Source organism: Leptodactylus fuscus, chromosome 6 (assembly GCF_031893055.1).
Source record: "Leptodactylus fuscus isolate aLepFus1 chromosome 6, aLepFus1.hap2, whole genome shotgun sequence".
NCBI lineage: Eukaryota > Metazoa > Chordata > Amphibia > Anura > Leptodactylidae > Leptodactylus > Leptodactylus fuscus.
This window is the reverse complement of record NC_134270.1, coordinates 8,683,253-8,701,863: the sequence shown is the minus strand read 5'-3', so window position 1 is coordinate 8,701,863 and position 18,611 is coordinate 8,683,253. Positions and strand designations below refer to the sequence as shown.

The window sequence follows — 18,611 nt, the reverse complement described above, 5'->3', positions numbered from 1 at the left end:
ACAAACAAAAAAACGTACACGGCTTATAAGGTTTTGCGCCTTGCTAGACTAGAAGGTATGGCACTGGCACAGAGGAAAGGGGAGTAACTTAAAGGGGCTCTATTATTAGATTTTCCGGTTTTAGATAAACATATGCTGCTGCTAATCGTTCCTGACCCCCCCGCGCGCGCTTTTCTGAATTACCGTTATAACGTATATGTAAATCAGTCCTACCGTGCACTGTGGGCGTTGTGTACACCCCCCCACCCCCACCCCACGGCATAGCTTGTTCATGCCCTCCTCTCTTCTTTGACTTCCTCCTCCTTGCGATTCACCGCCTCCGGCCAAGCAGTTTTGATCAAAATCTCGCGCATGCGCAGTAGCGCTACTGTGCACGCTCCAGCGCCATTTTCCTGTAGAGAACATCGCAACCGTACTGGGCATGGGTGCATGATGGAGCCCCGTCCTCAGCCCCAGCAGTTGCATCCCTGCCGATTATGTTGTTCCCTATCTATTGATAAGGGATAACTTCATGGTACAACCCCTTTAAATGACCTAAATATTCCCAAGATCTTAGAGCAAAAAATTGGTCCAAAGTAATTTAACCAAGAGGTGTCATAACGTTACACTGGTGTCTACTAAGGCTTCACACAACAAGGTGACATTGTTATTATTGCCTGGGGGTGCCATTCCAGTTTCCTGTCTTCTAGGGTCCAATTCACATGGTCAGGATTTGAGGATTTCAAATTGGGCTCCACATCAAATCCATTCACATTTTGCCACCAATGCAAGTCAAAGGGGTTCTTGTAACCCCAACCAGACGTTCTGGAGAAGACCTTGGCGGATGTCACGTGGTAAAGCCGCAGTTTGGCCACACTGAAAGGATCTAACCCTCCTGTAGATCTGCAGCAGATCAAACAGGCAGAAAATCTGAGGTTTCGATTGCTGTAATCTGTAGGGGTCCCTGGTGTCAGACTAACACTGACCTAAAGATGGGTCATCAATAAGCAAGTCCTTGAAAACCCCCTTAAAGGGATCCTATCATTGGATACCCTTATTTTCTCGATAACACGTAGGAATAGCCTTAAGAAAGGCTATTCGTCTCCTACCTTTAGATGTCTTCTTCGCATCGCCATTCGGTAGAAATCCGGGTTTTCTTCGGTATGCAAATGAGTTCTCTCACAGCACTGGGGGCGGTCCCTGGTGCTCAAACAGCACTAGGGACGTCCCCAATGCTGCGAGAGAACTCTCCAGCGCCGTCTCCATCTTCTTCTGGAACGCCCTCTCCCTGCATCTTCTTCTATCCTGGGTTTTCAATTTTCTAGGCCTCGGGCCGAGCATGCTTACAGTGTAAGTGACCATTTTCTTGTGGCCCAGGCATGCGCAGTCAGCTCTGCCCGAGGCCTAGAAAATTGAAAACCCAGCACGGAAGAAGACGCAGGGAGAGGGTGTTCCAGAAGAAGATGGAGGCGTCGCTGGAGAGTTCTCTCGCAGCATTGGGGACGCTCTGAGTGCTGTGGCACGCCCCCAGTGCTGCGAGAGAACTCATTTACATACCAAAGAAAACCTGGATTTCTACGGAACGGTGAAGACATCTAAAGGTAGAAGAATAGCCTTTCTTAAGGCTATTCCTACGTGTTAACTTTTAAGAATCAGCAAAGTTGTTAGACAGGGTCAAAGGCAACGAGTCCCAGAAAAAGACAGCAGACACTTTACAGATAGCCGAAGATTAGACGTCCTCGTTGTTTTCCTCTGCAGGAAATACTTGAATCACTATTCTACAAAACCTACCTGTAAATGAAGAGAAAACATATAAAATACAGCGTTTATTGCAGGTTTTACGGCACGATGTTTAACTTTACTGCCTTCTCTGCATAAAATCCATGTACTCTTTGGTTATCTATGGAGGTAAGCCGCTCCGGGCCAATATCCCCTTATCTTATGTCACATAAACTATGGGGCGTCCTGTTAAACGCAGAACATATTACAGGCCTTCAGACTCCCGGCAAGTGCTGTAAAACATATACATGGATTTTAAGTACATTTATAAAAAAAAAAAATAAGGGAAACACAAGAGAAACTCAATTACCACGAAATACAAGAATCCAGCAAGACCCAAAGAGACCCTATGTTTGGTTCTGGTGGGAAACGGGGGTAGGCACATAAGATAGGAGCCAAACCTGTCATCGGCTTCCTGACGGAGCATTCTTATGTTTCTTATGGTAGAGTTGGAAGGGACCTCAAGGGCCATCGGGTCCATCCCCCTGCGAGTGCAGGTTTTCCTAAATCATCCCAGCTATATGTTTATCCAGATTCCGCTTGAAGATTTCCATTGATGGAGCGCCCACCACCTCCCGTGGCAGCCTATTCCACTCTCTGATCCGGATTAGGCCTGAAGAATGGGATTAATCGGGAGGGAGCCTCGCGACGCGGCTGAGTCAGCCGTGAAATCCGCGGCAAGATAGGGCAGCCACTAGCTAGCAGAAAAAAGAAGCGAGCGCCTCCCACTGAAGTCAATGGGGGCCAGTTTTGAAGGTGGATTTTGAGGCGGATTCCACGTCATAATCCATTCCAAAAAACTCTGCGTGAACAGACCCTTACTGGATACTCACCAAGTACCCAAATACTAATCCAGCCAATGTCCGACTTTTTAAAAGGTCCTTGCAACAAGGCTAGAGGTAAGACTCGGATTTGGCAACTCGCCTCACCCCCCCACTTCGTCACTGGATTTGCAAGGTGGAGGATATCCAGAGCATGGAAGACCTTAAGGCCTTCATGGATGCTTGGACGCCGTGGATTCTCTTCCACGGTTCACAGTCCTACCGTGATCTGATGGGCTGAGACAATACTGTCGGCCGGACTCCCGTCTCCGGTCCCGGGGACGTACACTTCACTTTTCTTTCCTTTTGTGCCGAAGAAAGCCAAGTACAACAATCAACTATCCTCGGTTCTCCCATAGAGAATGAATGAGGTGGTAGAGGGCATGCTCGGAATCAGTTAGTCCCAGTGGTCGGCGATCACTAGGGTATCTCCTATCAATAGGGGACAACTTCTAAACTGGGTACAATCCCTTGGTGATATTTCTCTAACTCCCACTCAGAAATTATGTTCTACTAGATAAGTGGCGGCCATTGTATTCAAAAACAGAAAGGTGACCACAGTTTTGGCAATTCAAGTCTACCGATGTTATGGAAGTCTCTTAGTAAGCGCGGTCACGTGACCGGTCACGTTATTAAGGGTGGCCTTGCACCCTCAACAGGACAGGCAAGGCCTATTAAACGAATATGTTTTTGCTTAGGAATACCATTTCTGCTTTAACTTTTTGGTTGTCATCTCTATGGATGGCCGCCATGTTGTCCTCTGCTAATAGAAGGGCACCCTCCATGTCATTACCTTCATTCTGAATGACAGCTCTAGTGGTGTCCTCGTACCCCCGCTGATCAGCCATTCAAGGGAACCCTTCAAACTCACCAAGCACAGCGTCATACATTGGTTTGATATCATAGCTCAGCCCGTTCCTTATTCAGGGATTGCCACGGTCACAGCTGATCTGCGCGGGTCTCAGGTCTTAAGACTTCCACCAACCTAAGAGTAGGTCAACAATTATGTGCCAAAAAATCCCTTTAAAAAATGGCTTTAACCCTCACTCTCCTATCTAGAGCCATCGGCCATTGTGCAGGTCAGAGAATCAATGGCCTAGAATGAGAAAAACAACTACTACTAATGAACTTTCTCTCCATCCAGGAAACGTTCCATCTTGTCCCCGACCATCAAGATGAGAAGAGCAGGTTTAATTGTATACGGATTCAATCAAAACCCATTTCCTCTGTGGTCAGACGGTGAAATGTTCTGACTCATTGGACAATGTCAGAAAATAATCGAGACTCTTGGGGCGAGCTGAACTTGTATCTGTCATTATCGACAAAGCGACCCATGGTGGAGGTGGGAGGGTGGAAATGAAAAAGACGGAGGAAGATGGAAGTAAATAGATTAGATAGATCAGAAGGATGATTCACGCAGGGAGGGGGTGGAGGCGCACAATTGTCCATGTACACGTAAGCTGCACTTTCCCACGTACGGATCGCACCGTAAAAGTGGAGAAAACAATGGAGAAGAGCAGCGCGTTATCTCAGCAACAGCTGAACCTTAATGGGTATGTCTCCCAACAAAATTAAATATTTTTATTTATGACAAATAGAATTTCTTATTTTTTTTTCTAATTTTCCATGTCACTATCTATATTGAAAAAAAATAATTCATCAATTTTCATCCTGTCCACTAAGCCTAATAATAGCCTGCCACTTGCCAAATTCTGTAGGAGTTTTATTCATTTAAATCGAAGACAGATAGAAGATCATTTTACATTGAAGACAGGATTACAATCGAAGATAACACCTCTATAGATAATACCAGTGACCCATCATCATTACATCACTACTGACAATAGATGATGTCACAGCTCATCTCCTCCTCCTCTCCCATAGACCTCTATGAGTCAGCTTGGTAGCAGATCCCATATAGAAGCACTTCCTGCTAATTCGGGTCGTTAAAGGGATTCTACCACTAAATCGGTATTTTTTCTGCTTTAGACGTCGGAATAGCCTTTAGAAAGGCTATTCGTCTCTTACCTTTAGACATGGTCTCCGCGACGCCGTTCCTTAGAAATCCCGTTTTTTACCGGTATGCTAATGAGTTCTCTCACAGCAATGGGGGCGGGTCCTAGGACTCAAACAGCAATGGGGGCGTCCCCACTGCTGCCTGAGAACTCTCTCTAGCGACGCCACTTTCTTCAGCTGAATCCTTCCCTTCCTTCCGCGTCAGCTCCGACGCCTGTGAAGTCAGCTCTGCTAGCGAGACACTAGTAGAGCCGACTGCACATGCTGGCCGGCGGCCATATTTTGTTCGGCGTAGACTTAGAGGAGCGTACTGCGTGTGCGCACAATTGCGGCTTTGAAAAAATGGCCGCCGGCCAGCAATGCGCAGGGAGGATGCCACTGAAGATACAGGCGTCAACGGAGAGAGTTCTCTGGCAGCGGTCACGACACCCCCATTGCAGTTTGAGCGCTGGGGCCCGCCCCCATTTCTGCAAGAGAACTCATTTGCACACCGGCAAAAACCGGGATTTCTAAGGAACGGCGGCGCGGAGACCACGTCTAAAGGTAAGAGACGAATAGCCTTTCTAAAGGCTATTCTGATGTCTAAAGCAGAAAAAAATAGCTATTTAGTGGTAGAATCCCTTTAATTTGGATGATTCTCTAAGATGTCTCGGCCTCAAAATCTTAAGTCATGGTTCAAAGCGAAAAATTACAACTTTTTTCCCCTCCAAATGAAAAAAAAAAAAAAAAAAATGAAACATCTGATATACATAATAGATCAAAGCGCAAGCGGGCGATGACATCTCTGTGATGCTGTAGGAGCGGCAGAACTTGTAGGCAGACACAAATCAAACACAATTTCATGAATGAACGTTAATCATGTGACCAAAGACGTGAATTATTCAAGACGCTTAATGCTAGATGGAATCGCCAAAAGGAACAGTTTTTCGGAAGGATGTTTTTATGGCACATTTTCGTGCAATTTTGGGCTACAAACCCAAATACAGAGTCTAAAGGAATGGGAAATATGACGTGTACGTCTCCTCCCTGCTGGAGACACTTATAGCTTTAGCTAGAAAACATAGTTGCACCAAAAACCGCAACGTATTTCCAAAAAACATGTGTTGGCATTCCCATAAGAGACTTATCAGAATAAAATTAGGAAACACAACTGATCAAATTGCGAATGAGGCTGATCTGGCAAATTTGGCCATGACAACCAAAGACCGACATACCATCCTTAGGACTAGTCTAAGTGAATGTCCCTACACTGCGTCCCTGAGGTTGGTTAGACCCCCTCACCAATGGGTGTAACCATTTAAAGGCATGCTATTATTTAAACTCAATTTTCTTGTCCCCAACACATAGGAATAGCCTTGAGAAAGGCTATTCGTCTCCTACCTTTAGATGTCTTCTCCGCTCCACCGTTTCATAGAAATCTCATTTTTCGACGGTACGCAAATGAGCTCTCTCGCAGCACTGGGGGTGGACCCCAGTGCTCAAACAGCACTGGCGGTGTCCCTAATACTGCGAGAGAACTCTCCAGTGCTGCCTCCATCTTCTTCAGGAACGGGGTCTTCATGCGACTTCTTCAAAGCAGACTGCGCACGCCCACCACCACAAGAAAAATGGCCACTTACACAGTATCGTAAGCAGCCATTTCCTTGCATGCGCAGTCAACTTTGCCCGAGGCCTAGAAGTTTGAAGCCAAGACCTGGAAGGAGACGTGAAGAAGATCCGTTCCTGAAGAAGATGGAGACGGCGTTGGAGAGTTCTCTCGCAGCATTGGGGACGCCCCCAGTGCTGTTTGAGCGCTGGGACCCGCCCCCAGTGCTGCGAGAGAACTCATTTGCATACCGGCGAAAACTGGGATTTCTATGGAACGGTGGCATGGAGAAGACATCTAAAGGTAGGAGACAAATAGCCTTTCTTAAGGCTATTCCTACGTGTTAGGGACAAAAAAAATTGAGTTTAAATGATAGGATCCCTTTAATTCTGCCAAGTCACATATCAACCTATTTTTGCAACCCTAAACAAAGTAGCACAAACATGGGGGGGGACATAAACTCCAAGCAGAGGTTGTCTTTGGTTGGATTTGAATTCAAGACCCCAAGAAAGCAGTGGTGTTAACCACAGAGCAGCATGGACTGACCGCCACAAACAAGTCCTCGTGACGCTCCATGAATGTTCTTGGCTTCCACTATTGATCTCAAGACAAGAGGTCTCCTCAATTTCTATTCCTCCAAATGCCACGTGTCGAAGACTTTCACATCAGGTGCTGTCAATGATGTCATGGTGGTGATCCACATCCTAAAGAGGAAGCCTCCTGAGAGTATCCTAATTAGACCTTGTCATTAGTCATCATGGAGGGGTTTATGGTCTAACGATTAATTAGTAGAAATGTCAAAGACGGCTTAGCGGGAAGGTAACCAGTGAGATGACAAGGACAAAAACCTCCTGACTAATGACCTGCACGTGTTCCACCTCTCCGGCAGTTACAATGACTCCGATGGCCAAGATGGCCGGGCAACACGTCAAGAGATATATTGGGCAGCAAAAGTGAACAGTCAGTTCTTGAATAAGGAAGGATCATAAGGACCAAAGCAACTTTGACAATGGGTAGATTATAAAGGTTAGATGACTAGGCAAGAGCATTTCCAAAACGGCAGGTCTTGTGGGGTGTTTCTCAAATCATTGGTATATACACCTTCCAAAAGTGGTCCACAAAAGCCGAGGCTCAGTGATGGAGAAGGGGAGCAAAGACCAGTCCATCCAGTATGAATCCATTGGGGAGCGACAATATCAAAAATGTTGGCAAAACACAAAGGCCTGGTAGCTTTCTGTGCATGAGGTTGCACAGTCAGAGGTGCCAAGTTGACCATTGTCCTACACCAGAAGTGTGATGTGAGCATCAGAGCTGGACCAAGGAACAATGGAAGGAGACGGCCTGGTCTGGTGAATCACGACTTCTTTAACAGCCATTACTCACTTGGAAACTAGATGCACTATGGGAAGACAAGCCAGTAGAGGCAGCCTGATGCTCTGGTCAATGTCCGTCTGGGAGACCTGGGACTGTCATTCGTGTGAATGTTACTGTGACATGTACCACCTACCTAGACCACCTGTTCCTGGCAGCAGAATAATGCAAGTGCTGTTTTGTTGGCTAGAGCGTAGAGCAGGGATAGGGAACCTTTGGCTCTCCAGCTGCTGTGAAACTACAACTCCCATCATGCTCCATTCACTTCCATGGGAGTTCCAAGAACAGCAGAGCAAGTATGCATGCTGGGAGTTGTAGTTTAGCAACAGCTGGAGAGCCGTACGTTCCCTACCCCTGGCGTAGAGGATCTACTCAATATTAGGCAGGTGTAGTATAATATTATGGCTGAGGCCAATCAGCGTCCTTATGAAGACACACGTGAAAACACAGGTAGTGACATCTCAAGCCCTTTGCTGAGGCCACTGTTTGGCCAGAAGTGTCTCCCACACGTCAGCATGGGACCCAGAAGTCCGGAGCACTGTCAAAAGGAGAGTATGAATTTTTTTTGTTTTTTATTCACTGCCCCTTGCGGATTTAAAACTTAAATGAGTTGTCCATTTTTGCCTGGACAATCCCTCTAAGATCTCCTTACTTTATCCAGTCGACACTTGATGATGGAGGTTCCAGCCTGGTTCCGACTCCTGGGTTGCGTGATCGGGACCATCGTACCCATCCACAGGGTCACTCCACATCCTCCCTCCTTCCCTCTCACTACAGTAAAGCAAGCCCCATGGCACAGGTACCCTTGATATCAGGGGAGGAGGGAGAGGGGTCAAAACCCCTGGATCCATCATCAAACATTAGCTGGGTCACTTAAGCTAATCTTAACTTCCAGGACAACCCCTTTAATTGGCCCAAGAAGGAACTTACTACTGCGGTGGAGTAAATCAGTTTTTGGCCATTGTGACCTCACAGTATTAGGCTACATGTCATTATCGTGTACATGTGGCAGGCCTGAGGTTGAATGTCACATGGATGATATCTGTGTGTTGCCCATGTCTCCACCGACTGCTTTCAGGGAGCCCCAAATCAGACAACTGTTCTAAGTTTTGCCCGGGTTCACAGCCACATACACGGGCATGTGTATGGCGCCCTAGAAATGAATGGGACAGTGTGCTAGCCATGGAAAACATGGCTGACAAAGCACAAGTTGTGTGCTTGAAACGTAAAAGTGCATTCGAGTTTTTGCGTGCAGTTTTTGAAGGCCAAGCCAGTTGTGAATCATAATGGGAGAGAGCATAACTAAGGCTAAGTTGACATCAGCACACGGGGTCTACGTCATTCGGGTCTGCCGGGGGTCCCGAACGATGGAGAGCCAGACTGCTAAAACAGCGGTTACCCACAGAACCCATTGACCATAGTGGGATCCGCTGGGTTTCTGCCGTTTTTAGACCGTAACCGATGCAGAGAAAGTTTCTCCGTGCAGGATTTTTCTCTCTGCGAGGATGTGATCCTTGCCTGACAGCTGACGCGTTTCCTATGTATCTCAATCCACTCCAATTTTTGGCTTCAAAAGCTGCAAGTAAAAACCTCAATGTGTAAACGGGGACTTAATTATACAATAAATCTTAATTCGATCGTGTGTCATCCAATGAGACAAAATAGAAAACCTGCTCATTTTCTCCTCACATTTTATAGAACAGTCTTTACATTACGTTTTATTTCTACCCTCGTATTAAGCGAGACAGTAAAAGCGCTCTCCGCATAAGTCTCGCTCGGCGTAGTTTCTGGAGGAGATGATAACCATCTTCCAAAGGATGTTTTCCAGCCTGAAATGTGATTTTGAGTGTAATTTATAACCCGGATGCCCTGTGTAATTCATGCCGTGTGACAACTTCCCCAAAGCAAAGCGCCATTAAACGCAATACACACACCAGTAGATCAAACACACTATTTACTTTCTATAAAAGCAAAGCCGTCATGTTGTGGCTGCTGCATCCTCAGCTCCTGTACAGACAGCATTGTTAGAGCTCACATTGTCAGAGTTAAAGGGATCCTATCATTGGATAACACGTAGGAATAGCCTTAAGAAAGGCTACTCTTCTCCTACCTTTAGATGTCTTCACCGCCGTTCGGGAGAAATCCCAGCTTTCTTCAGTATACAAAGGAGTTCTCTCGCAGCACTGGGGGCGGTCCCCAGCACGCAAACAGCACTGGGGACATCCCCAATGCTGCGAGAGAAATCTCCAGCGCCTCCTGCATCTTCTTCAGGAATGCCTCTCTCCCTGCGTCTTCTTCCGTCCTTGGGTTTCAATCTTCTAGGCCTCGGGCAGAGCCGACTGCGCATCCCCGGGCCACAACAAAATGGCCGCTTACACCAGCTTACTGAGTAAGCGGACGTTTTCTTGTGGTCTGGGCATGCGCAGTCAGCTCTGCCCGAGCCCTAGAAGATTGAAACCCAAGGACGGAAGAAGACGCAGGGAGAGAGGCATTCCAGAAGAAGATGGAGGCCGCGCTGGAGATTTCTCTTAGAGCTTAGGAGACGCCCCCAGTGCTGCGAGAGAAATCATTTGCATACAGAAGAAAACCAGGATTTCTACCAAACAGCAGAGCGGAGAAGACATCTAAAGGTAGGAGAAGAATAGGCTTCTTAAGGTTATTCCTACGTGTCATCAAGGAAAGAAGAGTATCCGATGATAGGATCCCTTCAAAGGATTTATCCACAACTTCTATACTGATGACTTACCTTAAGGATAGGTCGTCAGTATTGATTTGCGTGTGCAAAAATAACGCAGCAGCTCAGTCCCATCAAAATGAAAGGGGTTGAGCTGCAATACCAAGCACAGCCACTGCATTATCTAGAGCGCCGGGCTTGTTATTCATTGAGGAGGCCGCAACACTCACCTGAACACTGTGGCCTCTTCAATGAGCTGATCAGCGGAGGTCCTGGATGTCAGTCCCCCACCACTAGAGCAAAATTACAGCCTCCTCAATGGTCTTGAAGGGGATAAATAGAAACCCCTACGTTAATCTAAGCACCCTCCCCCGCCTACTTTCTTAATTACCTAATTTATCAAAAATATATAGTTACCCATATTGTATGTTTTTTTTCTGATGCAAAGCTCCAATTCCCCCGCTTTACCTCCCGCAGCCATATTGTTACAGACAAAACTAGGGGGAGCCCAGTGAAGAGCCATCTTATGGGTATTGTATAGATTCCTTATAGGTCATCAATAACAGATCAGATTGTTTAAAGGGTTCAGGGTACCTAGGTGGGCACAGAAGCCTCTTCATTGCTTGCACTGGTCAGATTATCTTTTTCCCCCCGAAATGTTTAAAATTGGCAAACTGCCAATTTGTATCAAAGGGGTTTGTGAGCACTGCCTGGAGCAGATCAGATAATATGCAAATGCTGTACACAATGGACTCAGTGTTATCTGTGTGTTTACATAGAGAGATAACAGACCTGGCTTTATCAGAACCTGAGATAAGCTGCTGCCAAGAGCAGTGTAATATAGTACGAGAACATAAATTCATAACAGTCGTGAAGCCATGTCATTTACCGGGATAAAAAGCCTATGTTTTAATTGAGGTTACAATCTATCTATGTGCCGAATTTCATCCAAATCCATTCAGCGGTTTTTGCGTGATTAAGGAACAAACACACAAACATCCAAACTTTCACATCCTTATCCTTACTAATATCCTGACGCTAGGTTCACACCTGCGTTCAGGGTCTCCGTTCTATGGTTTCCGTCTTCTGCATGCCAGAAGACGGAAACCATAGACCGGGTCCGGCCGTGAGCGGCGGTGAGCGTTTTAGGCTCTCCGCCGCGAAACCGGATTTTTTTTATCCGGACACAGAGTACTGCATGTCCGACTCTGTGTCCGGATTATAAAACCCGGTTTCGCGGCAGAGAGCCTAAAACGCTCACCGCCGCTCACGGCCGGACAGCTTTCTCACCCATTCAAATGAATGGGTGAGAAACTCCTGCAGGTTTCCGTCTCCTGCTCTGTTTTATGCAGGAAACGGAAACCTGCACTACGGACAGGAGAACGCAGATGTGAACGAGCCCTTACTAATATTATATTATAAATCCTTACTAATAGTTTGTTCCGCTATAACACCGTAACGCCCCAACGGATTTAAATGAAATTTTGCCCATACCTAGAATGGCACCCGGAAAAGAACACAGGTGCCTCACAATTCCCGTATATTGCCGGTTTGGCAGTCTGCGAGCACCGAATTCACAGTCTGTGTAGGATGTAGGACCTGAGCTGATGTCACCACGTCAGGCGCGGGGCTCCGATTGGACGAGGCCACTGCGGGGGCGGAGCTATAGAACTACAATCCGGCTGCACGCTGACATGAAGAGTATGACGTCCTGCATGCCGGCAGCCAAGAGCCGCACATGCCGGCATCGTTGGAGCCTGGCGCGCGGCATGGACTGGTGAGTCCGCCGGAGCCCCTGGGGGTGTGGAAGGGGTAGACGTAACTGTGACGAACTCCCGCAACTACCTGTGCCGCGCATGGCTGCAGCAGCTGTGCAGCATGGACTGCTAACCCTCTGTATCCCGGTAACCTCGGCACACGAGGAGCCCGGGGTCGCAGGTTTGGGTGGGGGGTTGTTTAGGGAGGGCAAAAACGGGGCACAGGGGATGAAGAAGGGGGGCAGGGGGCCGTGGGGTCAGAGAAAGGGAGCGAGGGAATGGAGGAGTGGGTAGGCAAAAAAGTTGGGGGGCCAGAGGTGAGAGGAAAGGAAGTGGGCCGGAGGGGCGCAAGGTGGGGGTCCATGGGCACACTGGTGTTGGATAGGCCCACAAGGCAGAGGCGGGGGGGCCGGGGGTGGCACGGGCCGCGGACAAAGTCACGGGTATAGCTAGTTTGTAATATAAGTAGGATAAAACAAAAAAATACACTACGTGACATCTAAACATGAAAATACAGAGGTCATATCTAAATCTGAGTCAGTGAATCTCCAACAGATCTCCTGTGATCCTCTAGACCAGAATTTACAACCTAGTTCATGTAAACTGACCTTCTCTGAGAGGAATAAACTCTGCACACATCAATAGTACAGGTAAATAGAGATGAGCGAACACTATTCGAAACAGCCGACTTTGCCAGCAGTCGGCTACTTAACCCCCCCGCGTGCCGGCTAAGTCCAATCATTTCTATGGGAGTGTGCTATTCGAAACGGCTGTTCCGAATAGTGCTCGCTCCATCTCTACAGGTAAATATATAACCTCTGAAATACACTCACCGGCCACTTTATTAGGTACACCATGCTAGTAACGGGTTGGACCCCCTTTTGCCTTCAGAACTGCCTCAATTCTTCGTGGCATAGATTCAACAAGGTGCTGGAAGCATTCCTCAGAGATTTTGGTCCATATTGACATGATGGCATCACACAGTTGCAGTCGCAGATTTGTCGGCTGCACATCCATGATGCGAATCTCCCGTTCCACCACATCCCAAAGATGCTCCTCTATTGGATTGAGATCTGGTGACTGTGGAGGCCATTGGAGTACAGTGAACTCATTGTCATGTTCAAGAAACCAGTCTGAGATGATTCCAGCTTTATGACATGGCATTGCATTATCCTGCTGAAAGTAGCCATCAGATGTTGGGTACATTGTGGTCATAAAGGGATGGACATGGTCAGCAACAATACTCAGGTAGGCTTTGGCGTTGCAACAATGCTCAATTGGTACCAAGGGGCCCAAAGAGTGCCAAGAAAATATTCCCCACACCATGACACCACCACCACCAGCCTGAACCGTTACCGATACAAGGCAGGATGGATCCATGCTTTCATGTTGTTGACGCCAAATTCTGACCCTACCATCTGAATGTCGCAGCAGAAATCGAGACTCATCAGACCAGGCAACATTTTTCCAATCTTCAATTGTCCAATTTCGATGAGCTTGTGCAAATTGTAGCCTCAGTTTCCTGTTCTTAGCTGAAAGGAGTGGCACCCGGTGTGGTCTTCTGCTGCTGTAGCCCATCTGTAGCCTCAAAGTTGGACGTACTGTGCGGCGTTCAGAGATGCTCTTCTGGCTACCTTGGTTGTAACGGGTGGCTATTTGAGTCACTGTTGCCTTTCTATCAGCTCGAACCAGTCTGGCCATTCTCCTCTGACCTCTGGCATCAACAACGCATTTCCGCCCACAGAACTGCCGCTCACTGGATGTTTTTTCTTTTTCGGACCATTCTCTGTAAACCCTAGAGATGGTTGTGCGTGAAAATCCCAGTAGATCAGCAGTTTCTGAAATACTCAGACCAGCCCTTCTGGCACCAACAACCATGCCACGTTCAAAGGCACTCAAATCACCTTTCTTCCCCATACTGATGCTCGGTTTGAACTGCAGGAGATTGTCTTGACCATGTCTACATGCCTAAATGCACTGAGTTGCCGCCATGTGATTGGCTGATTAGAAATTAAGTGTTAACGAGCAGTTGGTCAGATGTACCTAATAAAGTGGCCGGTGAGTGTATATCACATCAGAGTAAAATGCTTCTTTCTCCAGACACTGACACCTCTACTGTATACTAGAATGGTCCTTTGGGCATATGCAGAACCAGTAGCATTGATATACCTCTTAAAGGGGACCTTTCCATGATACTGTAATGTCCCCCCATACATATGTCTGAGGACAGATCCTATACCTGTCCGTTTTGGGGTGCAGGCTCACTGAGAAAACATATCGGTCATCATTTATAAGGTTTCTCAGGCTTGTTCATTTATGACCATCCTTAGGATATTGTCAGGGGTCCAACACCTGAGACCCTCACAAGTCAGGTGCTTACTGGGTGCAGGAGCTCTGCTGCCAACTAAGCTCAAGAACACAAAAAAACAAAACCCGTCTGAACAACCGAATCTGTAACCGCCGATGACCTCTCCTCTTAAGTGTCTTTATAGGTACTCAAGACCTCAAGGTGTCCATTCTCAGCCTAAAGTCCCGACAGGATCCACTGGCCAATGTCACTAGACCCTAAACATCAATGTCTCCTCCAAGCCTAAACCACATCACAAAGTAGGTCTCCAGGCCCATAAAACCTTGGTGTTTCCCCACTGTGTACTGAGGCACCAGATCTTAAAGGGGTTGTCCATACAATTCTGAGGGGAAAGCTGTCTACTATTGATGTGCTTTGCTAAATATTGGTAGCGTGACAGGCCAGAGCTGGAGCTATTTGGAGTGGTTGGAGGAGGGGAGGACTTTCTTTCTCCTTTCCTAAAAACACTTCATCAGAAGGTGGGAGGTCAGGGCTCCGAATTATGCACCCTTCCCCCCATAGCCTGGAAAGGAGAGGGGAAATAGGAAAAGTTAAATCCCACGTGTTTGAGGTTTATTGTGTGTGGACAAGAAGAAGAAAAGAAAAAGCATGGCCTGTAGCTACAATAAGGACTCGGGATTCGAACTCTCCCTGCCCCTGCGCACTCTTTGCCATCTGCCCCATCACAATCATCAAATCTTTAGTGCTAGAAAAAATTCTTCTCCTTCACAAGACATCCAACACCCCAAGGTGCGGTTATAGCTCCTACAGATCCGAAATACTGGGCGTCTCTCCAAACGACAAGCGGTCTCGTCTCACTAGATTGCCTGAAACACAAAGTATCACCTCAAGCCTATGTGACCAGATCTGAAACACGGGGTTTGTTTGGTACAACGGTGCGGCCATCTATTAATATAGAAAGGTCTGAGCAGTCACCAGCCGGGAGCTGGGACTATCCAGATACTAAGTACATGGAGTGTGGGGAAACTTCTAGATTGTGGGGTGAAGACCTCAAGAGTAGAGCTTAGGATAAGACGTGATAGGTTAGTGAGTGGCGGTGTAGGACAATGTGACCAGGTCACAGAGGTGACTTTAGGGCAGTTTTGAAGCTGCTGTAGTTGAGTATTAAAGAGAACCTTTCGCACCCTCATCAACGTGCGGTATTACACATTGTTAGAAAGCCAAAACCTTCCCAATATGTGCCCGGTGGTGGAGATATCGGTGTCGCTAATTTCGGCACCGATATCTCCCCACTGTCAAAAGGGCAGCTCGGTGTCATAGCTGGGTCATGAGGAATGCCCCACCCCCGACTGTACTCTCCTATGGACTTGTCTTGATGTTCGGATAACAGAGAATACAAGTCTAAGGTCACTGACAGAAAATGGAGAGGACGGTAGACAGTGAGGACGGAGGAGATACAAGGGGGGTGCAGCACTATGGGGGGATTTATGGGTGAGTGTCACACAAGGTAGATGCGTCTCAGTACAGGTCTGACAGAACAATGAATCTAGCAGCGCATTCAGGACAGACTGTGACCCCTTTAAGCCTCTACTATTCCCTTCTGCTAGTCTTGACTGTGACAAAAAAAAAAAAAAAAAAACTGCAGCAGAATCTGCAACAAAAAACGCAGCGTTTCCGCAATGTGAGGCCTCAGCCCTTAGCGCTACATGTTATGGACACTGACAGGGGTCAATAAACTGAGCAGCAAGAACATCCCTGCACTATACATAAGCCAGGAACGCAAACGGAAACAGAGACTCAAGTGCACAATATCTCCTAAAGCCAAAGCTCTGGAGTGACCGACACAGAGAAAATGGTAATAAATCGCCTCGGGCCGGTCTAGTCGTAGTCCTCGCCTACAAGGGTGCGTGCAGGTTTCTAGGGTACAGGACAAGGTCAGCAGGACACAGGGACATGGCCACATCAAGGGATATGGAAGAATATTTGCAAATTCCAGCAAGAACAAACCGTCAGCCCAACCTAGATGTGTCCCGGACCGTTCCGTCTTTGACCACACCTGGGATCAAGTCAATGCAGAACCAAGAATTACACGGACTAGGTCATACAAGGTCGTATCAACCTCACAAGAGCAGCGTGTCCTCTCTGCAGCATCCCCTCGCTCATAAAGGGGAGCATTCCCTACTGAGGGGTATTCCGGTGATCGTGGGGGTGCCAATGATCACAAAAATTGGGTGCTTTGCAATGAAGCAGCAGGTTGGACAACGCATGGCGCTCCACTCATTTCAATGGGGGGCGCCATGCGTTGGGGGACTTGCTGAGACGGGATACCTCTTTACTCCCTCCGGGGGGGTTCCAGACCAGTCCTGACCCAGCGTCAATTGACCAGAACCAGCGCCCCCTACACGTTCCACTCACTCGTCTCCATTTTTGTTGGTAGTTACCTGTATTATGGGGGTGGCTTTACTATACTCTGCCCCCTAGAGGAGAGAAGGAGCGGAATGACCGGGGTCTGGATCCGATCACGTGACCGCTTATTTGTCTCAAGTTATTACAGGTAATTATGTAAAATCGGCAACGGAGGAGGCGGAGTGACGCATTTCAGATCACATGACCCCGGGGGTCGTTGTGTGGTCCATCAGCCGCAATAACCTGGGACCGGTAAGTGAATTAACAGTCCCCGGACAACCCCTTTAACTTAAAGGAGATTTATCTATCACTTTGGGAGTGAACGGAGAAGAAAACAATGCCAGTCTATAGCCATTCGGCAGTCATGTGACCCGTCAGCGGTGCATTGTGGGAGAACTGCATTGTATGCCGCAGAAGTCTAGGCGCCGCTTTGTGTGTGAACGGAGCACAAAGCACCAAATAACTAAACAACAACGCAAAATAAATAAAGCAAAGCAATCGCAAAAATATTTTACAGGTTACGAAGATTTTATCAGAGGAAGGTTGTAAACATATGGCGCAAATGTGGACTTCACCTTTAAGAAGCCCCCCCCCCCCCCCATATTATTAGCATGTCTGCTCCACCTGCACAACCCCCTCCTAACACCACAAAGCCCCCCCAAACTTGTATTATCACATCCCCTACTTTGCCCTTTACAAATCCCCCCCAACGCCCCCTCCCCCCAGTCCTGGGTCACTGGTCATCGGGACGCCATAACAACACGCCAGCCCCCCGGTGCCGACTCCTCAAACATCCCCGAGCCCCCCTTAGCAGGATCTCCCCCCAAGCCCTCGCCCCTCACCCCAGCCTGCCCCTCGCTCACCCGATCCTTCATCCTCCAGCTCTGCGCCAGGGACTTGCAGCCCTCGATCTTCTCACTGTGCCGCTTCTTCATGAAGGCGGCCGGCAGGCTCCAGTCGCTGAGCTCGGTCTCTTCATCGTCTCCGAGGCCCAGGACGGGGCTCTGAAGATCCATCCCGAGGCTCCGGTCACTCTCCCTCCTCAGAAAACCGTCCACGGAAAGCTCCTCAGCGCAGCGGTACGGACGCCGCCATATTGGGAGGCTCCGTCATGCATTGCGGAAACGGCGGCCGGCGAGGGACAAACCAGCGCTGTGGTGAATTGCGCAATGCCAAAGTGTGAGCACAGGGAGAATTTCTGAGTGTGTTTTTGAAATTAGGGTTTTGGTGGAAATTTGTGAGGTTTTACCATAAATTTCTAGGAATTTGCTCTCATGGTGAAATCTTGGGGGCACCTTATTGGGTGAGTTGGGGTATTACTGTGATGGCGGTGCCTAGGTGGAGGGGCAGACCTGTGGCATGTCAGGGGAGGCGCTTAGGCTGCATTCACACAATGCGTTTTTGCAACCCGGTTGAAAGATACTCAGGAAAAAATTGTGTTGTAAAAGTGCATGATGTGAACACAGTCTAAGGCCTCGTGCACATGACTGAGGCTCCTCTATAGCAGGTCCTATCCTTCTCCGTGTATACAGACCGGAATGGAGCCCTCCCCACCCCAAATTATTGAAGTACAGAAGCATATCTCCCAACCGTCCCGCATTTAACGGGACAGTCCCAATTTTAAGCTCCGGTCCTGCGCAGCTTACGCTAGGTTCACACCTGCGTTCACGGTCTCCGTTCTATGGTTTCCGTCTTCTGCATGCCAGAAGACGGAAACCATAGACCGGGTCCGGCCGTGCGCGGCGGTGAGCGTTTTAGGCTCTCCGCCGCGAAACCGGATTTTTTTATCCGGACACAGAGTACTGCATGTCCGACTCTGTGTCCGGATTATAAAACCCGGTTTCGCGGCGGAGAGCGCAAAACGCTCACTGCCGCGCACGGCCGGACAGCTTTCTCACCCATTCAAATGAATGGG

The 18,611-nt window shown here is 48.1% G+C and overlaps 1 protein-coding gene across 4 annotated transcripts in view; it reads right to left on the bottom strand.

Moving 5' to 3' along the window:
- RPTOR (regulatory associated protein of MTOR complex 1) overlaps positions 1-17,799 on the bottom strand; it is a 207,657-nt gene extending 189,858 nt beyond the window's left edge. For all 4 annotated transcript variants that reach the window (XM_075279295.1, XM_075279297.1, XM_075279296.1 and 1 more), the window contains exon 1: positions 17,560-17,799. In XM_075279295.1, the coding sequence (XP_075135396.1) occupies positions 17,560-17,712 (153 nt within the window). In that variant the 5' untranslated portion in view covers positions 17,713-17,799. The remainder of the gene's footprint in view (positions 1-17,559) is intronic.
- Between the last annotated feature and the right edge of the window lie 812 nt (positions 17,800-18,611).